This window comes from Hylaeus anthracinus, unplaced genomic scaffold (genome assembly GCF_026225885.1).
Source record: "Hylaeus anthracinus isolate JK02 unplaced genomic scaffold, UHH_iyHylAnth1.0_haploid 12002, whole genome shotgun sequence".
Lineage (NCBI taxonomy): Eukaryota > Metazoa > Arthropoda > Insecta > Hymenoptera > Colletidae > Hylaeus > Hylaeus anthracinus.
The window spans coordinates 6,186,579-6,213,530 of record NW_026534349.1 but is presented as its reverse complement, the minus strand read 5'-3'; the positions used below and the strand labels follow the sequence as shown (position 1 = coordinate 6,213,530).

At 43.6% G+C, this 26,952-nt stretch overlaps 1 protein-coding gene across 1 annotated transcript in view; it reads left to right on the top strand.

Annotated features, from left to right (window-relative positions):
- LOC128892463 (RNA binding protein fox-1 homolog 2-like) overlaps positions 1-26,754 on the top strand; it is a 78,188-nt gene extending 51,434 nt beyond the window's left edge. Inside the window, exons 5-10 of the mRNA XM_054152904.1 lie at positions 439-592; positions 3,696-3,759; positions 4,898-4,924; positions 16,738-16,904; positions 17,673-17,736; positions 18,862-26,754. Of these exons, the coding sequence (XP_054008879.1) occupies positions 439-592; positions 3,696-3,759; positions 4,898-4,924; positions 16,738-16,904; positions 17,673-17,736; positions 18,862-18,906 (521 nt within the window). The 3' untranslated portion in view covers positions 18,907-26,754. The remainder of the gene's footprint in view (positions 1-438; positions 593-3,695; positions 3,760-4,897; positions 4,925-16,737; positions 16,905-17,672; positions 17,737-18,861) is intronic.
- The last annotated feature ends 198 nt before the right edge of the window (positions 26,755-26,952 follow it).

The window sequence follows — 26,952 nt, the reverse complement described above, 5'->3', positions numbered from 1 at the left end:
GAGCCACGTGGCCGACACCTCCTCTACTCCTTCTGGTTGACAATTATTCTTCGTCATCCATGACTGGTGGACTTTTTCACCTGAATTTTCACAAGGAGCCACGTGGCCGACACCTCCTCTACTCCTTCTGGCTGACAATTATTCTTCGTCACCCCTGGTCTGTCACTTTCCGATGCCATTACCCTACAACTATCGAACTGGACATCTTCGTCCGGTTCCTCGAAGTACCGCTACCCGAAAAATCATCCCTCCGTTGCAAGCATTCGACTCGAAGCTGGCCTACAGATTTTATTTCGCGAGAGTCCTGTTTTCGTCTCGTCGCCGTTTATTATTCCCGTGTTAGAGAACGCCGCGCCCAGGAGCAGCGAAACGGCACCGGCTGGAGAATTTCTACGCAAAGGTAAGCCTGCATCGGCATGTTTGTGTGCGTTGTTTCAGCCGCGGCATTGAGAGGAGTCGCCATCCAACGAGGAAGAGTTAGCGCCGCGAGGGCTGCTTTTCCTACAACCGCGGCAGCCTTGGCCCTAGCCAGAAACCCAGGGCCACTCGCAGCTGCGGCCGCGGCTACGGCCCTGCATCCCTTCGCACCTGCGTAAGTAATCACGAGACTAGGTGGACCGAGTCCATTTGACTCCGATCCTGAGGGTAACTCGAACGCTGTGAACTACAGAGTTTTCGTGTCGATGAGATCTCGGGCTGCTGACAGAGTCTCCCAGTTTTTCTGCCACTGTACGCTTTTCGGTTTGAAATACATAGGGTGCAAAGTCGTATAACTTGGCCACGCAATTCGTCTTACGTATGTTTGCTCTTTACGTTCACTTAATTTGTGCTTCACGATATTTTGCATTTACTTGCATGAGTATCTTCGTTACTCTGTTGTTTATCACGACCTCCTTTATAGCTCGGATACCTCGGGATTGCTAAACCCGTACCGTAGATAAAACGTAGCTACAGCCCCTGAGGGCGAAATGAAAGAGTACCACGTTGACTGCCGGACAAATATTCTTGAAAATTTCTACTGAGATTGAATATTATTTACACTATCGGAGACTACGTATAATCAAACATTTATCGTGGTATTTATTATTACAACTTCATCAGTTTCGTTTAAATTGATTTGCTTTGATGCTTGATTTTCAAGCAGTCGAAGAAATTTGTTTAAATTAAACGTTAGGTTTGATCGTTCGAAATATATGTTTGTATAAATATATTGACGTATATATAAATTTATACATGTATAATATTCATGGAAAATTCATTTGGTATATCGAAACTATTATTTACCTTAGTCAAACTTCTTCAATGTATATAGAGGGTTCGATTATTCATGGGATTGACTGTAATGTCCCAGTAAATGTTTCTAATTGCCTTTAACAAAATCACGAGTAAGACTTACAGGAACATACGTGAAAAAAGTGAAGATCATTCGTGCTGGGTCAAATTGTCTCTTATTATTCAGCCGTAACCTTTGATACATAACCAACCCTAGTTTAATACGATTAATTTCTAAAAGAGCTAAATATCTACTTCGATGAAAAGCACCCATACGTGGCAATCGACGTGATACTCGAACGTAAAAATTAAATTGTCCAGGCCAATTTCGACGTTGGTATCGCTGGGGAAACGACTGTCGGCTATGGCACCGCTGTTTTGACCCCTAAAAACGGTGCGTACGTTCCCGGTTCGAGGAAATTTTGGGTAAAAGTCGATCGACAGGCGGCAAAAATTCGGCCAATTTGTCGCCAAGCTCCCGAGGATCATCGAGTGTCATCGAAACCCAGCACCCGTCGAGTTACCCGCTGCGATCAGTTGCACGTGTCACGCTCGTTAGCACGCCTGTCGAAATCACCGCACCCGCATGCACCTATCTAACCTTTGTGCCCGCGCGAACAAGCATGATTCTTTTCCAGAGAAATTCCCTAACCGCTGCGTACATACATCGACGCGAATTGGCGAGTCCTTCGCAACGATTGGTCCCTGATCCACGTAGACGCGATTTAAAAGGCTTCACTTACTCGGTTATTTTCTATATATCCGAGCTTGGAAAATGGAAGCTTTTCGGTAAAAAGTGTGCGAAAAAAAAGGTTTTCGGTTACGGTAATTGTTAGATTCGAGATAAAAATAGTATTAATATTTTACGTTGCCCGTGTAAATTTTAAATGATACAAGAAACAGATCCTTTTAGAAGTTATCCAAATTACCAAGTTTGGTACCTACGTACCTACGTACTGGAATCGCGTTTCACGCGTCTATAAAAGATTCGACATTAATTAAACGATTCCGTCGAGTCGTAGAAAGGACAAAAGTGTCAGAGGAATTTTCGAGCGAAACGATATTTCACGCGTTCGATCGGTCGATGGACGGTGTATCGTTTCGTCGTCGATCAACCGCGAAACTTGATTACTTAGCTATGAAAGTAACGTTCGCTGTGATTCACTGGCGCGGTGACAGGCGACGCGGCCATTTTCCATTCATACCTGACCCCGGTGTCGTGGATCTGGGCACCAATCATAGCGACGTGTTCTTTTCTTTTTTTTTTATTTTTATTTTTATTTTTATTTTTTTTTTGAGAGGGGACGAAGGACCGTGATTTATGTATTTTCGTTGACTTTACTGGGAACGCCAGATAACGAGCAAAGTTAACGAAGAACGACCATGATGGACGAGAAAATTCAAACCTCGTGGAATCGATCACGATCGAGATCTACCGCGAGGGCGTTGAAAAATTAACATCGTCCCAAGGGGAAAAAATTATCGCGACGATGTCGGTTGTAAACAACAATTTTTGTTCCACTCTGCGTGAGTTTTTATTCAATTTCAAACTCGCTTCTCGCTTCTCAGGAAATGGTAAAGTAATCCTTCGGTGAATTTTCTATGAGCTGTTAAAAAATGGGACAGAGAGGAGTTGTTTCTACGGTACAGTTAAACCTGATCCTTCCAAGCTGTATTGTTGGTCGTCGGAACTCGAATCGAGTCTCGAGGCATCGACGAAACGTCGACGTGAACGGAAGGCGAACGATGACAAGGATCGAATTCCATTGCAAATATGGCGAGGAGCACTCCTCGCTTATTGCGCGTTGGCGACTCTTTCGTGCGATGGAATTTCGATTCGATCTCGTCCATCGAGCTTTCAGTCCCAGCCAAACGATTCAGGAAATACAGTCACGGGAACAATTGCTCGCTTTCACGTGCTCCTCGGATTACTAGAAATCGTTCTAGTCTTTGGATAAGTTTCATATATTTATACACTGTCGACATCGTCGTTGAGAAATTGTTGTATGTTCGAGCAGGAATCCAGTCCTAAGAAATCCAGTAACTAAAATTGAATAAATATATAAAGCTTGTTCCGGCAACCCGAGAAGCGTACTTTTTCAACTACAAAACAAGAAGCTCGATGGACACGCGCGGTTGCGGGCATTCAAGTCTCCAACGAATCGTTCCCTTCTCTCTTAAAATACTTTCCTCGATCTTCTTCGTCTTACGCGACAAAGCGACGATTGTCTATTTCTGCGTGAGTGTTTGAGCTCACGATTTTCTTAACAAAATTATTACTATCGTATTCAGCGTCTCCAGAAGAAACGTTCTTGTTCGAGACTTTACTGTCCGCGTAGAAAGTAATTTCAGTGAAAAATTCCGCGAGGCAATTGCGGGTGGATTGGTCGATGCGATTTATATTTGTGATTTTTCTTTTGCAGTGTTTATTACGACCCGTTCCTAGCAGCGCACGCAGCGACGCAGGATCCCAACTACAGGCTGCAGGTGAGACGACGTTTCCCCGACTTTTCCACCGGAAATTGTTCCTCGTGCTCTGTTTCCGACGCCGACGAATGAGTTTTTAATTAAATCGACCAACGCCTCGGGCCTGATTGAAACGTCAGCGCGGTTAATCGATCACCTTTCAGACGCTACCGTTGGATTATCGGGAATTAATTGGTAAACGAACCCACTCGATCGCCGGCCGAGTATCGATTTACCCCGATCACGACGAAAATTGACTAGACAGGGCGGAGGGGCCGAGAAACTAATCGCAACTAATGGGAATCTTCAATTGCAATGTTTCCGAATTTACTAATAGATCGACTCGAAAATGCAACCTTCTGTCAAGTTTTGAGTGAGACGTTCCATAAAGAATGGAGATTTTAATCGTTCGAGGAGCCGATTGAATATTCAAACGTTCAAGAGAAGTCTTTTGTGTGACAAGAAATCGCCAGTGCTACACTTATCTGCTGCAATTATTGAAGTATTTCAAAATATCGCTTTGATTCGATTAAAAGAAATTAACGTTCGTTAGTCTCGAACGATTCGTGTCCTCTCAAAATTTCGCAAGTGTAACAATGAACATTTCGATGAAAAGTAAAAAAAATATCATTTGCTCGTTAAAACTAACGAATATATCGTTGGTATCGCCAAACTGAAACAGCCACGAGACCGCGGTAGTATTTGAAAAACAAATCGACGAATTTCGCACGTCGAAACGTTGAATTGGCTCGTTAAAGACTGTTAAAATACCTATTGTTCGATTGATTTCTACCTGTCGCCGACCGTTAGTTGAAAAGTGAATTAACCGTGGAATAAAAGCTCCCGCTTCTTTGCGTAACAATGACGTATCCAGAAACGGTCCTCGACGCAACGAAAATCTCATTGTTAACCCCTGAAAAGCTCGAGGATCGATAAACGATTTGATTCGCGGCGCTTCGGAGGCGTATCGTCGATCGCCTCTGGTCCTCGACGGGAACAGAGCACGCGGTATTTAAAACAAAAGGAATAATAAAACAAAATGAAAAAAAAATATATATATATATGATAACAAGTGGAAAATAGAACAGAGAGAAATGAAGGCACAGATATACGTATATATATATTGACTAAAGTCTCCAACTGTTCCGGACCCGTTTAGCTGGAATGGCCTCAAGCAACAGCTGACGTTAGTTGACACGTTCTGCCAAGCTTGCACACACACACACACAAAATCGCAGAGAAACCGATAACAATTACGTTCCTATTTCGTAATCCGCGTTCTTTCATCTGTCGTCCCATCTAGCCCCCTGTTCTTCGCCTGCCTCACTCATTTTTCTCTTTCACGATCGACCATGCGCGTTTTCCATCTATTTTCTAAACTGTGCACATGGGGAAGTTGTCAGAATTGGACAGAATTTCGAATCTCGAATAAGGAGTAGAAGATAGACGCGCTTCGATTGGTTGCTTCGAAAGATATCACAAAAAGATTACAAAATTGTTTGACGAGACCGAGCGACTTACGATTTCTTTGTGGGAGAAGGGGATGTTTCTTTCGTGGGGTAGTTGGAGCATTTGGAGCAGGAGAATAAGTACAAGTTTACTTTTTCTTTTTTTTTTCAGTTAACTAATAGAATTGAAACGTGGAAGGTGGTTAAGCGATGAAATTTTTCTAAAATTGTTCCAATGCTCTCGCAATCATAAAAACATTTCTTTTCGTTACCAAAGAAATTTCACCGCCGAATCGATGTAACTAATAAAAGTTTGAGGTCGAAGGTGAATGAAACGATTGAAATTCGTGTCCAATGACGAAATTTTTCTGAAATCGTACCACTGTTGTATTCCAAATTGTACCTTCTGTCGAAGAAACGAGAACGCATTCGAACAACCGTCCAATCGAATGTATCACCCGCGCCGTTGTTTTTACTCGCCGTCTGTTATTCGATTAAAATTTTGCCCATCTCTGAAAGAAACGACGAGAGGGCGTCGACACGCGCGGAAAAATTGTTGGAAAAAAACGTGAACACGCGACACCGGCAACGACAACGCTATCATTTTCGAGCTTTTCCGCGACAGGCCGTTTCACAACGGGATGAAAATTAATTTCGAGCGCGCCGTATTCGTTTCGCGTGTTCCGGCGTTCGAAACGACGCGACACGGCGCTGCACAACGGTCTAGAATTCATTTTCAACGCGAAAGAAATTAATTGACAGGTTTCAATTAGAACCGCAGGAATATAGTCGATAAGTAATTTCTTTAACGGCTCTCTACGACGCGTAATTGGTTTGAACATTCTTTTGAACTGTCGCACTGGGAAATGAACAAGCGATCATGGTTATCGTTTTATTATTTCCGATCGAAAGTCGTCCGTAACAAAATTGAAATTGAAGATGCTTAATATTTGATCGCTAAAGAATTCTCGTAATCAAAGCAATCCAGCTTCGTTTCGAATATATAAATATGTGTTTTAAAAATATTACATCCTACGAGACATTTAATTCCGAATTATAAACCTACGACATTTTTAATTTGTCACTGGAACAGCTTGAAAATAATGACGACAATCGCGCGTCATACAAGAACAGAATATTTTTCTGCGTTCCCGTTCAAAGTCGGTCAATTATCTCTTTTTTGTCGGGCTAAAAATAAATTCTAGCTTACTCTGTGCGCCATCGCGAAAAATCTAGTTCGCCATTGCGGGAATAAAATACGCGAGAAATTTGACGGTGGATTCCAACGAATTTCTCGGCCTTTTTTCTATTTTCGTTTTCATGAAAATTCTCGCGAAGAACTCGCGCACGCGGTGTCTTCTTTCTCGGATCTCTCGGCGCCCCATTCGACGCGTTCGAGCCTTTTAATTAAAATCCTTTCGAGAAATGGCGCAAATTTGATAGAGCCACTGCGCTTTAGAACGTTTCTTCGCGTAGGTAATTAGAAGATAACCGATAATTGGTCGCTCGAACCCGTCGATTGTTCTCAAACGACTGTACAAATTGCAATTTAGTGGTCTTGGTTGATTCGTCGGTGATTTTTCATTGCAAATAGAAATGTCGAGATAAATGCATCGATTCATTCGACTACAGTCGCTACATAGCTAATTGAAATATTAAACCTCTAAAATTTCGGCTGGACATAATTTATGAGAATAAATATAAATAACAGAGAATAAAGCTGCTGAATTTCATTCGCGGTGTTTAACAATTTAATAAATCGACAAAAGAGTCCGACGGTGACGCAAATTGGTTCGAACGTGTTCGAGTAATTCCTGCGCGCTACTCCAGATCGATTTCTCCAAAAACCCCGGTGCACCGGTTTCGCGAGGAACGTTTTATAACTTAATGATTTTACGAGCACGGGAAAGCTTTATGCAAAAATTCCACGGGAGTCACGTTTCCTCCGTCAGAAATTCACTTGGGTGACGCCACGCCTCGGAAAGTTGGCACAATTTTTCCTAAATTTCCAGGAGGAAAAATGGCTTCCCGCGTCCTCTGTTCTCCGTCATATCCAAAGCTGGAAACCCGTCAGAATCAGGATTTTATAAAACGTCCCTCGAGTCCCAGACGTTGCAACCTGTCGCGTCACAAGATCTCGCAGCATGTCGTTGCATTTTGTCGCCTGATTTCTCGCGCTCCTTCATCTTTCTCCGCCTCTTTTCATACTACAACGTTCTCCTTCGAGACTCACGCACGCGAAATCGATTTTACCGCGCGGACACACACGTGATCGTACGAAATTAACGATATTCAGGATAAATGATCAGCGCGACGAAGCAATGGAGGCATATTAAAATTACAGTAGCAGAAATACTAACAAATGTTTTTTACACGACCTTACCATTGGTTAGTGGCTTTTGATTGAAAAATAATAGAGTAACTATTCGTAGATATGTTTGGGTGCATACGAGTGTGGAAATTAAGGGATGGTAATTTCGCTCGAGCTGTTTGTTTTACGTTCGCAATTACTCAGTTGCTATTGAATCTACTGAATTAATTTACAAGATGACCGAGGGATGATTACTCTGTACACTAATTTAGAGAATTCTTCATATATGTTAATTCCTTGAATCAATTGTAATATCGAGGTCTGGAAGTACCTTGGAAACAGAGAATTAAAATTTAAAAAAAAATGACTCATTCGACAACGCGAAGTTGTCGTCCTTCGATTTCCACCCTTGCGTATATCCACCCTGAACTTGTCTGTGAATAATTACCGTATCATTTTTGCATAGAAACTTATTTAAAATACACACGAACGTGGTCGTTTTTAAACGATACCACGCGACGCGAAACACCGATCCTCGGCCCGATTTTGGCCGAATTTCTTTTCAGGTTTGCCGTTTGTGTTTCAGGCTAAAGCGCCCGCCCTGGAGGTAGGAATTTTAAGGGTCCGCCCGTGAATTTTCTTCACCCGTTGTTTGTCTGTTTTTTTTTTTTCACCCTCTCAGCCGTCTTTTCTTCTCCTCTGTCTTCGTTCACCTTGGTTTTTCGTTTTGAACGTCGGTTCAGGAGTGCTCACCGATCGTCGGCCATTCTCAGCCCCTGTTTTCTCCACTTCTGAACATTTTTTCATTTCTATCGAACGAAAAGATTGCTATTCGGTTCGATGTTAGAGAATTTCGTCCATTCAGGCTCGTATCAGCCACTCCCCCCTTGCTTTTCACTTCTGTTCTGCGCTTCCTCCAAAAGTGTTTTTTTTTTTTTTCTTCTTCTAACAGTGTAATGCATGTAGTTTGTAGCATTTGATTTTCTCTTTAGCGTTGTCGTAGTGTATTTCCTTTCTTGGGTACTTCCGTAGAGACTTGATAGTGTGGTATAACGAACGGTCTGTAGATCTCACATGTGGTTGTCTTTGAAATATCGAGAGAATCGATCCCGTGCTTGTACGAAGGAGAATCATTTATTTTAACAAGTAAATATATATCCCCACTGTGGATTCTTGTTCGAAAAACTTACCACTGACTGTATACAAATTCTAACATAGAAAGTCGTTTTCTAAATCGTAAACTGTTTCAACGTAGCCCCAGTAAATAAAGCGCTAATGTAAACGAATTTTAGACGGAACGAACACGACGAAACGAAATGAAATCTCTAATTTAGGTACTTCTTTTAATCCTGACGAACTACGAGACATCGACAAGCAAAGAGTAAACAATTCGGAAAAGTCCCTCTACAGTTCTCGAGCAAGATAAAGATTATTCGCGAGGATCCCGTTGTTTCCGGCTGTTTCATTTTCTCCGTCAAGGTTCGAGTTCCCCGGAAGAAGCGAAAGTTGAAATTGGTGAGCACTCCGCGGGCCCGGCGAGTATCTTAGAAAGAGTTCTTTAGCTAGTTTAGAGTTGCTCCAAGTTCGTCTCCCTTCCCAGAGATTCGCCCCACGGAATTAGTTCTGCCAGCGGCTTGATCGACAAGCGCAACCCTGGAAGCTCCGTGTGACTTTGTTAGATACTTTTCACTCTAGTTGCGATGATATCGCGGCGTCATGTACATACGCGGTCCTAACGATCGCGGCGACTTCTAGACGATTGCTTCGCGATTTCGCGAGAATTTTATCTCCCCCTCCCCCCATGTAGAACCGTTTATTAAGTTGTTGCGTGTGCGTAGGAGGCATGTATCTTGATTAGAGGCTCTAATGAATTTACTCTACGACGAACGTAGAGCTTGTAAATAACAAGTGCCTAACAACGAAAGTCGAATTTCACTGTGGGAGATGGAAGGGGGTCGAGTAAAATTATTATTCTAGCACCCGTTACAATCTCAACTTAAATTAATTCTCGCGGCATAGGAGTAACCAGAAACAACCGAAAAATCTAACAATTACTGTCTAAAAAGTTCGAATAAAATTCCAGCAAAATAGATACAACTCCCTTCGTTGAATTTCACCGTGGGAGATGGAAGAGGATCAACTAAAATTATTATTTTAACACCCGTTACAATCTCAACTTAAATTAATTCTCGTGGCATGCGAGTAACCAGAAACGAACAAAATACAACGATTACTGTCTACAAAATTCGAATAGAATTCCAGCGAAATAGGTACAACTCCGTGTCTTCCACTCCCTCGTTCTGCGCCACGGACCGAAATCGTTCCACCCCGTTCGGCACACATGGGGATCAAGCGTAAACGGAGCATAAACGACGTAGGGCGATCCCTGACGTCGAAAATCTTCCCTGCAGCCCCCCTCCCGTAAATTTCCTGGGGTCGCACGTGCGTCGAATCGCGGGCACGGAATTTTCGCGGTTAATTTCCGCGCGCCGGCACGACCTACACCGATTCCCTTCCGCACGGAACGACGTCGTCGTCGGTTCTGCTCGGCCGCGAAACCGGGGATCCACCGTCGCGGATCTTCCTGCTCGTGGGAGGATTTACGAGCTCCCAGGGCGCAGTCCCCCTTCGCGAACCCGGGACCCCGCGAGAAACTTCATAAATCAACGTCGCGTCATTTCGCGGCGGTCCGACAGCTTCATTCCGCCTGGTATTCCGCGGGGCTTCTTCGACGCTGCTCGTTAACGGTGTCTTTACCCGTAGCGGGCCATTTTCGGTGGAGGAATCTTCTTTTGAATCGCGGTTCGTATTTGGGGCACGTTTCGCCGCGGTCGATTCTCTCATCTTCTGAAGGGGATGGGAACACTTCCCTTACCGGACGGCCGTTTTGGAGCGTGAACGTTAGACGGGGGTGGATTTGAAACGAATCGCGAGGAAGGAAGGCAGTCTGGTGGTTAGGTTTTATTTTAGTCTCGTGAACGTAGGGAGAAGGGTTTGTCTGAATTGAAGCACCTCTGGGAGGTTAATTACCTGCGATATTTCTGAGTGGTATGTGGAAAGTATTTTTAGTTTTGTTGCTCTGTGTGAGCTCGGGTACTAGATTCAATTTGTTTAATGTATAAATTTGGGCTTGGGTTAATGAGAGCATAGGGGAGAGTTTGCCTAAACTGGACCACTTTGGATGTTCGTTACGTCGTAGTGGTTTTTGTTATTGTTACTCTGTACGAGGAATGGTATAAGAGGAATGGTAGGGTTACTATTTTCAGGAATATCGTATTTGATATCGAACAGTACTATCGTCTTTCTTAATGCAACCTTCAATATTTAATACTTTGAATCAAACTTGAAGAAACTCTAATAATTACTGAAAGAATAACTTACCCGTCCAATCGGAAAATCCATCTCCCCAAGACCGCGAGTCGTTCAAACCAAAAACACCGAGGGCAATAAGTTTCGCGCGATCGCGAGTGCCTATATTTCGAGGAAGGTTAAATAATTTCCGCGCGTATCCAAACACAGCTGGGCGCGAGAGGCCACTCGACCCACATATCCCGGAATATTCAGCTGAAATCGCGGCACAGCCACGCATCCGCGATTTTCGGGGATCAACCGTGTCCCGAATACCCACACCGTGTGTTTTTCCGCTTTCCAAGAGCTTCGGAATCGACGAGGTCCCTTTTCCCGCCCTCTTCCGCTCCCGTCGAACAACAACCGTCCTGGGACGCTGGGAAACTTTCTGGCGCCGTCGAAGCGGCGTGTTTTCGTCTTGAATCCTCGTTACTTTCGACCGGTGTCGAGAATTATTATTGAGAGTTTCGCGCCAGAGGAAAGTGGATGAATACTAACCTCGCTCCCTCCTTGTGTCTTCTGACTAGCTCGAAAATTAAAAAAGAGATGGGGTAGCCTTCTTTACGCGTTTCCTTGGAGTCTCGAGTCTTGGGGTTCTCGAACAAATTTCTGTGAAACAGGAAGAGATACATAAATATATGTATTCGTTGCAAAAGCGGTGTGTTTCATAAATTTTTCCATCAAAAAAATATCAATATTGCTTAGTTTCTATAGGTCCAAGAATGAGTAAATAACGATGATGTAAGATTCGATGTACACGCAAGAAAATCATTGATCCGTTCCGGAAACAATTTGGGCACTTTGAGAAATTATACGCAAACACGCGTACAAAGTTTGAACTTAGTATCTCCACTAGTTTCCTCTTTAAAAAATCTCTAACCACGGCTGATTCGTGAGGCTTGTTCGACAAGCCCTGATATCCTCGAGCTACCTGGAAGATGAACCCTGAATATTGAGCACGTTAGCTAACTTTTTAAACGCGAATCTCGAATCGTACACTTCCATAGGAAATTCTATTAATAGCAAATTGGAGTAGAGAAATAATTGGCTCGAGTAATTAGAGTTCTCTCTCGGTCCTTCTGCGTGGTAGTTACGCTTCATAGTGTTCCTTGAGACATCCATTGTCTCGATTTCGGGCGCACCCTAATATTTTATCGCGGCCGTTGCGCAGAGGTCCATTATTTATGAGCAGTTCACTTAATACTTCCAGGGGAAACTACGTCCCCCTGCGAAAGAATCATTAATCACTTCTCTTTGGGAAACGCGCACTTGTTCCCGGGGAAGGGCGTTTCCTCCTCGTGGGACCTCGAAGATGAACCGTGTCTTAATGTATTCATTGAACTTTTGACTGCCAGAAAACGCCTCGGTGCCTTGAAGAATTAGAATTACAAAGGAACCCTCGAGTCCACTCCACCACCTTCAGGTGGAATTAATTACAATCGCAGGGAATATCCAGATACTCGAATCTTCTCGGAAACCTGAAATTCGAAAGTTTGAGTGTCACCCATTCAGGAAAATGAACTTCTAAGTTTCTAATCTTTCTATCCGTTGTCTTGCCATTCTCTATCGCAGAATATATTTTTTTTTTAAATTCGACTGTTCTAGTGACGACTCCCTTTCAGAGTTTCCATCAACAATCGTCTCGCAGTCGGAGGGTTAATAGCCAAAGAAGCATGGTTTATTTATGCATCGTGCACCTAAATGTATTACGTTCGAACGTCTCGTGTTCTGAAGTATTATAATTCGAGTTCCATGTAGAAACATATGAAAACGAAAGGAGCTTCTCCTATTTTTATATGTTTTCAAATAGAGCAAAAGTTATAAGAGACCCAAAACCCCTCGGTATCGATAAATTTCATGAATAATTATAAGCTGTTTTTATTTCGAAGATAAAACGAACCCCGCGATAAAGTATTTAAACTGATGGAGAGCACACTTCCACTGCTCGTGAATAATGTAATTCGGCCCGTACGAAATGTTAACGCGATGATGAATACATTCGGTCGTTTACGAAACGCAGAATTATTAACGATGGAAAGAAAATTTGAATGCCGGGGCGTGGAAAGCATGCATCATCAATGCCTCGGCGCATCGGAGCCGTGATACGAGCCCGTCGCGGAGTATTAAATTATTATTAAATCCCCCATGCTGAGCATACGTGTCGGCAACTGTGATCGATGGCGATACATTTTTCCATGAAATTTTCATTATCTTCCAAATAACGTCCGGCTATCGTCGTTGAAAAGAAAAGCGAATTAAAACGAAGTCCAATTTTGCGTATTATAGGAAAAACTGGGGAACAGTGGTAACTTTTATGATCCTCGTTTATGCACGTTTACCACCACCGAGGAATTAAACGAATCAATCCTGAATGTAAGGTGTGCATAAAACTAAATCTGGATGGGACGGGGGTAAATTCTGTAAAAGGTCGTAATAATAAGTACTGCCACGAATGTTGAGTTACGTCATTTCTAATTTAATAGAAAAAGAATTTAGCCTCGTAGAAGTTTTCACGATTATTAGTCTGACAGTCAATGTCTCAAGAGTTACTTTTTCAACGATTTTAATAATTCCGTGTTTTCAAAACTATCACCGTTAATGTATCTTTCGTCAGCGTCCAAAGTATTTTCCGCCCTTCGATTAGCGAACAACTTTTGCTGTACTTGGGGTGGCAAGATTTCGTCGAGGGAGCGGCTGAAATTCGAAAGGCTTTCTGCCAGAGGGGAGGGATCCGAGAGTAATGTAATTTCTGGATTACAGGCGCGGGACGCGAAGTTTCATAAAACGGGACGAAAGTAAGAGCAGGATTTAATTTCGGTGCGCTTAAGTGCTCTTCGCGGGACGGGGACACAGCGAGCGCTGCTTCGATCGGTCGAATGGTAATGCCATGGAAATCTCGAGACACCCGGGACGCGCGATGCATCGCTATGAAAATAGAATTACAGCCTGTCCTAGAAGCCCTCGCGATGCTGTTCGAAAATATTTTACTTTGTATTACAATATGAAAATACGAAGACGAGGTATACGCGGATCTTGTCGTTTAAAATTCGAGTTCCACTCGGTATATAATTGTCTATAACAATAGCGAAATACGATTCGAAGGTGTAAGAATATTTATAGTTTTCAAAAGTGATAAGTGAAGTTGATATTGAATAGAATTATATAGTTGGATATAGTTTCTCGACTGACAGTACGTATGGCAAAGGATACAAATGTATCTCTTTAGATAAATAGTTTCGAATTTCGTTTCTTCTAAAATTCCATTTGTCTGAAATTATACTCTCTCGTGAGACATCTTTTCGTGACGTTCATATTTATATAAGCGAAAAAAGAACACAATATTTAATCGTCGTAATAGACAATTCTACGAGTAATAAACGAGAACATACAACATATAGATACACATCAAAGTACTCTAACTAAACTACATTCCCAAATCGATATTAAATCAGTAACGCAGCTCTCCTATGTTTACGCAAACAACCAATCATTCCAAACCCTATTTGGCTACACAACGCGGTACACGTGCTTTCGATCTGCATTTTGAAAAGTTGAAATCCGATTCGCGAGGAAATTACGCACACGCGGCCGCTGAATAAGAGTACGGATCACTCGTCGTTGATTAATTGGCACTCGCGCGAGGACTCGGTAAAGCAAAGGTCGAGTGCTTTGCAAATTTTGCTCTACGTGAAAATATCATACTCTGGAATTTTCTCAGCCGTGGACGATTGAACTTTCGAAGCGGATCAGCTTTTCGAATCGAACGGGAGGTTTGGATACGAGTGGCGCGTTGTCGGTGAACTTTCGCGGTTTCCTCAGTTGGAAACGGGGTTGCATTCGCGTCCGGAATTATGACGTGCTCCAACGCGTGTATTATTATTATTAAAATGATTTAGTGACGAGAACGAGGTGAAAATTTTCCCATTTGCAGGTGCAATTTGCAGTTACATTATCCACGTCGTTTAACCATGTTTCAGACCGTTAACGTGAAATCGTAATTGATACCGAGGAGATTAAAACGAAGCGCTCTAACGAAGAACACCTGAACTATAGTTAAATAATCACGCTTGCATTGATTGGAAGCACTCGAGCTAAGACTCGAAGTCGCGTATCATCGAAGATGAATTCTGTACGATTTGTTGTACATGCCACGAGTAGAACCCTGCGCTTAGAATTTAAAATATAGAAATTCGACATAGCTTTCATAGCGATTCGACAGATAAGTTTCATGGATAGAGAGACACGTTTTTAGAAGATACATTTCCTCGACTCCAAGAGTACATTCTGCACTCTAGACGCATGCACGTAGATCTCGCGTTTCCTCGACAACGGATGTCGAACCTCGCGGATACATCGCAACGCGTACAGCGGCGCTCACCTCGACATGCAAAACTGACACGCTGCATTTCCTTATGCGCGCATTTTTTCGCAATTCTTACTCCCCCCCCGTGATCCGTTTCGTTGGGTAAACCTTGCACCGTAGCTTTCTCGTCGTCCATTGTGCACGGCGGGATCCCTCCAGCTGGAAATCATTTCAAAAATTGCATTCGACTGTTAACCGAAGATACATCGCGCCTCTGCAAGAAAAGTGGCGTACCAAAGGAGATACTACAATATTCAGTTACCTCTTTCGAGCATCTAGATTTCAGCTGAGATTTATTCATCCGAGTTTCGCATTACCCTCGATGATCGCTCGAGCTTTCAATTAAATATTTTTACCGATCAGGTGATTTTTTATATTCGATATTAAATACCGTAAATGTCCGGTTTGGCATTAAAATTTTTGTACAATATTTTCCGCACAACGGCTGCATAATCTAGCGTGCAATTTTTTTATACGTGTCGCTCTACTTGCCGAGGTCGCGATGCGCATTTGATTTGCCCTTTATACATACCTGCACCAACATTGCTATATTTACGTAAAAACGCCATCGTTGCGTCACATGGCGAAAATCGATTTCGAGGAGCAAACAGTACGATCATATTCGCGCCATATCCCTGTACATAAAGCATACACCTCCTGAAGCTTTGACCGACAGAAAGCAGTAGCTTCGTGAAGCACATTTAGCGAAGTGCTCGAAATATTTTACTACTTGCGTCGCTGCGCATCGTCGAAACGTCGCGCTTCAAACGTCGTCGATTTACCGCGGGACATCGAACGAATGAATAAACGAACACGTGCGCGCGCGACGTATCGCCGATGCGCCGCGAGAATATGCTCGAAAAGGTCCTTGCGACTGTCATCAAAAATTTACTGGACAGGTTTGTCGCGATTCGTCGAGGATCGAAACGTTCCGATAGTTTCGTGCGAGGAGAGAGATCGTGGAAGTAGTCGGACATTCTGTACCTCTTAAAGATACAAGTATTGAAAACAATCTTTGAACTCTGAAATTTTTAGAGATCCTCGTACAAAAAGAGATCGAAAAGTCCTTTCGCATTTTGCGATCCGTGGATCCGTCACTGAGATATAAGCGATGTTTCTTGCGGGTGAGTTGCAGCGCGATCAGCTGCTCGGGGATTAAGACGGCGCGTGCCAAACAACTCACGAGTCATTTTCGAATCTTCGTACCTCGATAACAGAGCTTCCGATTGCAAAATGGTAAAGGTCATTTCGATTTCTTTCAACGAGAATAACTGATCCTGAGGAAAGACTTCCATTACGAATAAGTATTACGAAAGATATACGGCTAATTAAATTAGATTTTTGATTAGACTATGCATGGTGGATAGAGAACGTGAGATCTTCGAGTTTGATGGAATCCGCGTGGTTGCAAGGACCTTCTCATGTCGGAAGGGAACGCGTTAGTGCCGTCTCTCCGCTAGACCACCCTCTTCTGGTCTGTCTTGGAGCTTGCTTGAGCCTTGCATGGCGGGTCATGGTTCTTGTTTCAGGCCGCGGCAGCAGCAGCTGCAGCGTCACCGTTGCTGAAGACGCCCCTCTCGACGGCGCAGCAGGCCACCTACGCAGCTGCAGCGACCTACACGGCAGTGGCTGCGCGCGCATACGGCGCAGCTGCAGCTGCGGCACAACCGGTCGCAGGATATGCCGCAGTCGCGGGGTAAGCGCACTCCCATCGCTGGACTTCCTCCGTTCCAAACCCCCAGGCTCCACCGCTCGCTGGTCGAGAGATGATGTCTTTTCGTCGTTTCAACCCCTTCACGGTCCTCGGCCACTCCTTCACCCTCCAGGTCTCATCCAGAGATCAATTTTCTAATACACATCTAAGCAAAGTTCTGTCCATCGAAAGATTTATTTTCTTTTTATTTTCTTCTGCTTGAAGTAATCAAAGTGAGATCAGGAGGAACAGATGCAACGTTCTCCTAAATTGTTTCTTCTGTACTAAAATAATCACTTCTCTTCGGTCGATTAGCCTATGCAAATTTAAATCAGAATTAAATGGAGAGATACTGAAGATGAGTAGAAAGCTACCACAGTCGAAGGGTGAAAGTCGTGAAGGGTGGAGCAACGAATTTAATAAACCTGTCTAATAAGCAACTAGATGTTCGAGCACAGTTAGTGCGAGAAGAACGTATTTGCATAAGAAGTGCATTCCTTGCAGAAGAACGTGCCGACGCGGTCGAGCTCTTAGAAGTCGCAGAAACGTGGAGAGCCAGACCCGACCTGACAGTCCCGTCGAAAACCCTGATAGTCCCGTTGATAGTCCTTAGAGACACCTCCTGCGTTTGTATCTCCTTTTCTTGTATCTTGTTCTCTCTTTATCCTTCGTATTATCGTATCCGTCATTTTATTCCCGAGTAAAAGAAATCTTGGTAAGATATCAAAGATGTTGCCGCTCGTTTAACATTTCACTGCGTTGTTGTTCCAGTTACGGACGTGAATACGCCGACCCCTACATTGGACACGGCATTGGACCAGTAGCTGGCTATGGGGTAAATGAAATTATTATTCGATGATAATAAGTTCCTTCTATCGCTTTAAAAAGCGGTCTTTGTCACTTCGTGTTACCCTTTGCCTATAATTCTAACATCGTTGCCTCGCGAATCAATCGGTGGCAGTCGATTATCGACACGAATGCTTCGAGCAGTCGACGCGTTGGTCGCTACCGATTACATAGATTGTCTACCCTTCCATTGGATTTCGGACAGCTTTGTGGGTTCGATGAACCCTGGTCGACGCGTGGAGTGAATGCCTATAGGCGCACGGTAAACACGACCAACATCTACAGGCCTGTGTGCTTCGGCCACATGTATTCGGTGTCCAGAATCTAAACTTAGGAGGGGTTGACAGTCGCCCTAGTCCGGATGACACAGACTGCGTCGAAATTGGCGAACGTTTCTGTGATAAATTAAACGCTCCCGACTGATAGGACAGGCTCGAATTGATCTAAATGGAGAACTTTGGAGTCTGCTTTTATAATACAACTAAAGGAAAATTAAATGAACCGTTGACATATATATATTTATTTATTTCTATAAGTGGGAATAATTTATTAGAGGATGCAAGCTCGCAGGGGTGTATACACGGTGTCCCAAAAATGTTGGAGGTTCTTGAAAGGGGTATTTCAAGGGGTGATTTGAAACAACTTTTTCCTTGGCGAAAATGTTATTCGAGACTTCGTTAAGGAGATATTAACAGAAAGCCTCGCCTAGAAGCCTCGGACAACATTTTCGCCAAGGAAAAAGTTGTTTCAAATCATCCCTCGAACCACCCCTTTCAAGGACCCCCCAATATTTTTGGGACACTCTGTATACTATACACTCGTAGTTCTTCCTTAAAAGCTGAGTTAACCCCTCAGTCTACCATTTACTTTGGTACCACAAGTACACGTCCTGGCTTAGAATTATAATACCAAGAAAAATAGAAAATTTTCTGATATGTTCAATAGATACTGTCAGACATATCCTAAGGGTTGGAAATTTTAGTCTGTAGATATCGTAGGCGATTACATCGAATATTCGGTATCCATTAGCTGTGTCCTATCAGTTCAGAGTCGCCTCCGTCTTGTTCCAACGAGAGAAATAACTCAATTAAATTGTAAATGATTCTGTTCGCAGGCGACAGTGTACAGAGGCGGCTACAACAGGTTCACGCCGTACTAAGGGTTGAAAGACACCGAAGAAGCGCGAGCCTTCCAAGTACACCGTTATACTCAGCAGAACATGACCAGCAGTCGACACAATCATCATCGTCATCCGCCATCGATCACGATCACCCCACGAAGCGATGCCTGGATCCTCCGCGCATGCTGACGTCCAGCCTCTTAGCACCGAGTTTAGCTCCCGTCGACGCGCAACGGTCGTTCCAGATCCCGACTAACGGATCGACGGCGAAGAAAGCCTCGGGTTCCAGCAAACGAACCGGAAACTCGTCGCCATTGGACGGCCGATCGACCGCAACGATCTAGGAAGAAAGAACGAGACGAGGGAGTCGGACGAGCGGTCGCAACGACGTTCGGAGAATCAGGGATCGATGGATCCGGATGGAGGACCTGGAGGACGCTTCGAATTCGTATCAGGTTCCAAACGCGCTTCGGACATAGCCGATTAAGAACGGTGCTTCTCAACCGGATGAACAGAATCCCTCTCTGAACGAATACTTTGTACGCGACGAGCAACTTCTTATTCGTTGATGGTCGAATGGAAATTATATTTATTATCGCGTTCTAGATATCGTACCGATTTATGAAATGAAATTGAATTTGGTGTATTTCATTCTGTAAATTGTATCGATTCGTAGAAAAACTGTTTCTCGGGGGACGAATGGAAACATTCGATTGGTTCCATTCGTCGCTTGTCCCCGCTAGCATCCATACCCAAAGAGATTAAAAGAATAATATCACTCGTGTTGCTCGAACGAGAACGTCATATTGAATTAAAACTGCCTTCAACGACTTCCTCTAAGAAACGTCACAAAGACCCCTTAGGTTGCAAAAATATGAGCCAGCGAACAATTACGTTTCGAAGAAACCTAAAACTGAAAACATCGACCAAACGAATGAAAGATCGAAGTTGTTCGTTACTATGTGAAGAAAAATTCAAACTCGTGTTAGAATTTTGCTCGTCCCTGTGGCGATCCACGGGTCGGGAAGCACTGGATCAGAGATAGGAAACGGTCGACAGGGCGACGAAGGTCCATCGAAGCGTTGTCGAACTTTCCGACGGTCTCCAATCGATAATCGCGAGAGACAGAGACGCGGGGGTAAATTGGTAAACCGAATTAGCGAACAAAGAAGAGACACCCTCGAATCGGGTTCGCTAAACGTGCTAGAAGTTTCGGTACACTTCGGTAGTAGCAGAAAAAACGAACGTGCGGAGGTAGGTAAACTCGAGGATCGAATTGGAACGAATCGCAGGTTGAGTTTGGTCCGTTCGAAGCGTGTTCGAGGTTTTCGCTCGAAATTCCTAGGGTACGTGGCATCGCGTCGTCAGATCAGTCCGTTCGTCCCCCCTCGAGTTCGGACCCGGCAGCCATTCTCTTCTGAAGCGACGAGGTGAGCTTCGACGTTTGGTAGAAAGCCCTCGAAATTACAGGAAAATCGATCAGAGACAGATCCTGTAATCCGTGTGTTATACGAAAATCAAATTGCCAAATTTACGAATTAAAGGGTTGGAACAGTCGGTTTCCTTTTTTTTATATCTCCAGAGCTTGCGTTGGAGTTGCAGATCTTTCACCCCTTTCTACCAATCGTCGAACGATTAGTCTTGTTAATCCTACACGGTGGACTTGCATATTACACGCGAGTATATACGGTATCTATAATATAGATATACATGATTGATCTCTCTAGAAATCGATTGCAATTACGCAATACGTTTCACTTGGGGCACGTTTACCGATAGTTGTGAGAAATTTTTAAAAACGCCCCGGCCAACTTTTATCGCGTATCGGTATATATTTTGTTGCGTCAGCGTTAATGTATCATACGTTGTGGCTGGAGAGGGGGGAAAAAATGGGACATGAAATTTTGTACATAATTAATTGCTGTCGCGAGCGCCGAAGCCAGGGGGGTGGGATGTCCAGCTAGTTCGTGAAATCAGCTTTAATGGCTATTTTTCTTTCGCTGTAATCATTGCATTTCTCGAGTAACACTTCGTTTTCATTCTTCGTGTATCTTCCTTTCGCGAGTCTTTTGCCTGAACCACCTGCTGTCCCCATTGTCGACACGTTCTTTGGCAATCGTCACTTTCGATCAGTGGTCTCGTTAATGGCTGCCGGAAAAGAACTCCTCCTTCGTTCTCGACGTGGCGTTAAATAAAAACATGGAAGGAGATATTAATTAAATCGCGAGACCCTTCGGTAGAGCTAAATCTAAGAAGCAAAGCGACGAGGCAGTTACGCGTGACCGGTAGGGTTTCTATGCCAAATATGTGTGAGTGAGTGAGTGTGTGTGTGTGTGTGTGTTTGGTTGCATCGCCGTGTGTGTGCGTAGATTCGTCAATCAAATCCGTTGCAACACAAATTTAAACAAACAATACCAAAATGAGACTACGCAACCGACGCAGCTTCCTTTAATACTCGTCATTTCCACGATTCTTCAACGAAAGATCGATCGTTCGGGAACTTAGGGATCCATGGAGATCTCGAAGAACCTCCGTTAGCGTAGACGCGAGTAGACGGATGTAAGATACATCGAAGACTGTCGATAGATATTTTTTGCTCTCTTGTTTTCTGTTTTCTTCGGATTGAGGAACCACTTTACACCGGATCTCGATGCATTATTTGTTCGTTAAACGAACCAGTCCTCTGCACGCGACCTATTTCGACGTGGAGTCCTGATAATAGGAGCAATTTCATTTCAACGGTATACGAATCTTGAAAGATGCTTTATTCGTCTCCTCGGACAGTAAAAAAGAACTGTACAATTCTTTCAATGATATAGAATCTTGATAAAAGGGAAGACATCCTGTCAACGTCGCTTAGGTCTTGAAAGATTCTTTGTTCCCTTACTCGGGTACCAAGGAAGAGTATCTGTACAATTCCGCCGTTGACATAAAATCTTGATAGAAGAAACTACGTCGGGTCTTGCAAGCTGATACGTTCATTTTCTCTAACTCCGACAGAGAATCTCTGTACAAGTACTTGGTCGACGTAGAATTTTTATAAAATACATAAATACCGCTGTAGCAGCTGAATTACCGGTAGCAGCTTCTATACCGTTTTACTCTGTATATTCGCCAACAGTCTAATATTACTATTCGCCGTTGGTTCGTAACCAAATGCGACCAAGAATTGACTTCTTCTTCGAAAGGAAAAATAGAATGTACCTTTTTCGAGAATCTAGGTATATATCTTTTGATTCTGTACGCCTCGAAAACGAAAAACAAAAACACATGCAAACAAAACACACGCACACACAGAGTGCTCCATGCAGGGGGATACGCGAAAGGGAAATGGAACGCACATTGAGCCGAGTGAGTGATAATCCCTGTTAAATTCTAGTTAAGTGAAGATTTATCGTAATGAATATATACATATATATATATATATATATATGAATACATATATGTATAGGTAAGCCGCGTTGCGTGACTCGACGTGAAAGGGTAAGTGGGGAGTGTTAGTGGAACGAGTGAATGAACCTAAGAGAGAGAAAGAGAGAGAGAGAGCAAGAAACGGAACCGACAAGACGCGCGAAATATAAAACGCAACGGATAAAGGGATATACAATACACAAAGAGTCGTGTGAAATAGCCAAATATGACAAAGATGTTCTTTTCTGTTTTGTTTATTTACTTCCTCTCTCTACGATTTCTTTTCTGTTTCTTTTTCTCTTGTTTTTCTTTTTTTATATATATATATATAGTAAGCACGACAGGTAGCTCTGTCGACGGTTACGTTTTTATTCTAAATCTGTCGCTAGGATAGATTACTAGGCTAGTTATACGAGAGCCCGCGACGGCGACACGGGCCCCGAGCCCCCTTCGAGCAAGGTGAGAAGCATTATTCTCGGCTTTTTTTTTTTTTTTTTTTTTTTTTTTTTGTTCGTTTTGCGTGTGCGAGCGCCAAGTACATGTAAATAAAAATTAGGGAGATCGTAAACGACGATACGAGTCGCATCGTCGGAGCACAAAAGAAAAGAAAAGAAAAAAAGAAGTAATCGCGAGGGGAAGCCGGCGCGCGCTGCGCTTCCCCGGTTAGGGGGGCGGCTGTTTAGGATCGCTGAAGCGAGAAAAGAAAAAAAAAAAAAAAGTTACACACAGAACATACTCATGATTCTGGTAAACGTTTAAATTAACGAGCGTAGATTTTAAAGGTGAGCCACGAACAGTTGGCGAACAGCTAGTGATACGATAACGAGAACTGTGTTTCGCCTGGTGGTCGTCCGAGCGATCCAGGCCACCGCGCGCGCTCTCAAAGAGGGGCGTTCGTTCGCGAACGAAGAAGCCAGAGCCAGGACGCGATCGTTCCTCGACGAACGGGACGGTTTTTACTTATAGGTAAAGGGCCCGCGAGGAGCCCGCATGCTCGAGCGACGATTGATATTAAAACGTTAGGGGGACACTGATATTAGAATCGTCCGTTACAGAGGAACGACGCGATCGTGGCTCGATGGGGTACCAGGCGATGCATCTATCCCTGTATATTGTACACTGTAATTACAATTTATACTTACTCGTAATCGATACCTTTATCGGTAGGCTATTACTACTAGCGGCTAGCGTAAGGTCAAGCTCAAATTCTAGGCGAGACCCGTCGTCTTCGCGTCTTTATTCTTCGTCACGAGTGCACAACTCCCCCTGAGAAACCCGTAATATCCCTCGAAACCAGGACTCCTCTTCTCGTACCGACTATATCGTTGTTCTTTGCGCCCTTATTCGTTCCCAAAAATTGCGTACACTGGCCTATCGATGGACGATCGACGAATTCACGACCGACGAACCGGCCCGACCGACTAATTTCTTGTTCCCCTGCGACACACCCTTCCTCCCCTCCCCATTTCCTTTTATCGTTCTTTTTCGCTTGACACTTCGTTTTTACAAACGGGGAGAAACGCCTCCAGAGGCTCGCGGGACTGGTAGACGTCGAAGCAACCGACGACACCGATTCTCGAATTGTATAAATTGCTCGTACGAATTGTATTTAACGATAGTTTATTCGCCTAAGACTGCAGGGGCGCAGGAGTCTATACGGCGGTGGTTCTTAACCTTTCAGCGACGAACGGATACCAGGATCTGTTTACATGTAAATACGGCTGAGTTATAGGAGCGTTGATCATGTTCTGTTTGCTCCGAGTAATGATAGATAATCACATACTAGTAATTAGTTTATAGAAATGGCTGAAGGAGAGCCACAGAAATCAATATAAATGTTTTCTACTTCATCTGTTGATCAATTCACGAATATAATTTCTCTTTTCAATGATAAAAGATTAAACGTGTTCCGTGATCATGTTGAATTTCTATCTTCGGTGAATTGTAATCGTTTTAAAAACGATAACGAATAAAAGTCCATCGGATCCGTCGCCGAGCGACGCGGGGTTTAAGGAGCGCTGCTCTACAGAGTTCTCGTGAAGTGAATTCAGCGCAGAAAAATGATCAAAAATTGTACCTCGTCCCCCTCGACTCTAACATCCTTCTACAATTCCAGTTTCGTTCATTGCGCTTGAAAAAGACCAGAGCTACGTGCCGCAAACACGGGAAATATTCCCGCGAGCACTTCGTTATTTCTATACGCTGGATTCGCTCCCTACACCCTGTATATTTACTAAAAAAAAACAGAGGATTAGAGTCCCTAACCGATGAATCGCTGTACATAGGAAAGCCTCGCGAAGTTAGAGGTAGCCACGAACGGTCAGGCTAGCGTAGCATTTCTGCGACCGCGTAGAGGATAGAAGCGTCGACGATAGTCCTCTCCGTACGCTTAGACAATTTATTCGCGCTCGAATAAATGAAATTTCACGTATGTAATTCCTATGGCGTTCCGTGGGACGCCTAATCGATGGTAGAATTGTACAAAAACAATTGCGAGAATTGTAGAATCGGCTCGTCGGTCGCCTCGACGCGTCTGCGAGACAGAGATGGGTAAAATTCTTGTCCAAGCGAACAGAAATTCGAATAACAAATAAAAGATGAATAACTAAAAATGGAAAAAAGAAACAGAAGAAATTGTATTCGTTGCTCGTTCGATAAACATTGGAATCGGGCCTGTAGCACGAAATTATTTTTCGAGAATGAATAAAAGGTTTATTCGTCGTCTATCGTTCGAATAAAAAAAAAAAAAAGAAAAGAAAAGAAAAACATCTCCTCCCCCATCTCTGCCGCGAGGCTCCTCGACGCGAGGAAACGAGAAGGCGAAACCTAATCCCCCGAGGCATTTCCTCGAAAGCAGCCTTTCGGTTTCCAAAACCGTAAACGGCTCGACTCCAAGCAGCTCTAGCGCGGGACTATTCGCAGTGTAAAATAATCGAAAAGAAAAAAAAATTAAAGTACGATGATACGCACCGTAACGTTATACATATATAAATATTATTGATATAATGATATAATTAATTATTATAAAGCAGTACCGTAAAAAGGGATTTTTAAATAAATAATAATAATGAAACAAAAAAAAAAAAAAATACAGTGGATTTAGACGACTACATTGACTAAACGTAACGACACATCTTTACGAGCAACATATCCTAGCGTACTAGGCGGGGAGTCGCGGGAGGGGGGGTCAACGACGACGAGGGAGCTCGAAGGGCTCGAGATTCTCGCGATGGTCGCTTTTCTGGTGCCACGAAATGATCGTTTCTCTCGCGCGGCCCACGCACACTTAACGCCTTCGTCGCCGAGAGGTATACGAAGGTCAGAGATGGAGCGAAATTCTCGTCCAACGGGAATTCACCTGACGAACGAAGGATGGACAACTTTGTATCTATTATTTGTTAGATAAAAAATTAATATTCGACGGAGTCTAGATCGCGCAGATGCGAACTCGCGATCGCGGTCATCGAGCTTCTTTTGATAGAAAAACGTAAGGTTGCGCCCCCATCTCTGATCGAGATCGAGGCTGGAAGGATCTCGAGGACGTCAATCGTCGCCTCCCCCTCCTCCGAACCCCCTTTATTCGAATTATCGCAAAAGAACGGAGAGAATGAGATCGGGATGCGAGTGACATAAGGGATGTTCCATGACATTAGGACGTTACACGATGAATAAATTAAGTATCGACGAGACGAGCGCGATCTCGATGTTTATACGTACACGTGTGGCCAATCGACAAGGGGTGGGTGGGATGGGAGGGTGGGGATTCGCTGAGAGACGGTGTCGAATCGCGAGGGATGAAGAAAACGTGGACGAGATGTAGTAGTAACGATTCAAATACAAAAATGGGGTATTCTACCAGGAAAAATGAAAAAAAATACACACACACACACACACACACACACACATTCAGACTAAAGATACATGAAGTAAACACGATAAATCATAGAACGTCGTAAACGAAAGCTAAAAATGCCACCTGTTTTTCGCTTCTATCGCTGTGTAAAAACGGATTCGCGACGAGAGACAAGCGCCACAGTCGCTTCGTGGTTTCTGGTCGCGAATCCTCCTCGAAGTCGAAGCAAAGCGCAGTGACTGGTCACGTCACGAGAATGCTGAGGACGTCATGCACGTACACACGTACACGTACACGTACACACTACACGTACACGTACACACTCACACACACATGCGACCGGGATAAAAATTGCAAATTGCATTAAACAGGGAGAGACGAAACGACAGGTACATACGAGAGAACAAAAAGGATACGATCAACTCGAACTTTAGTTGCAAAATACTGATAGGAGTACACACGAGGTGTCGTTCAGGAACACCTTTATCATTGTCTGATTTGATGATATTTTATAAGTCTGGACCAGTTGTTAGGTTCTTATTACTCCCATAGCGACTTCTTATGGCGTATTTTCTCTGTATATTGTCAATGTTTATTATTAAATATTTTTCAAATAAACTACAGCCGTTCGATTGATTATTTACACCGTCACCTGTGCCCATCGTCCATCCAACATCCTCAGGATAATTGTCCCTCTCGAGATTATCGTCTGCCCGACAGGTAAACCGCGTGAAACAGGTACGAAATAATTTATAACATGCTCTTTGTATGCTTCGATTAAAAAGAAAAACTTCGCTATAAAGAATAATCAATTTCGATCA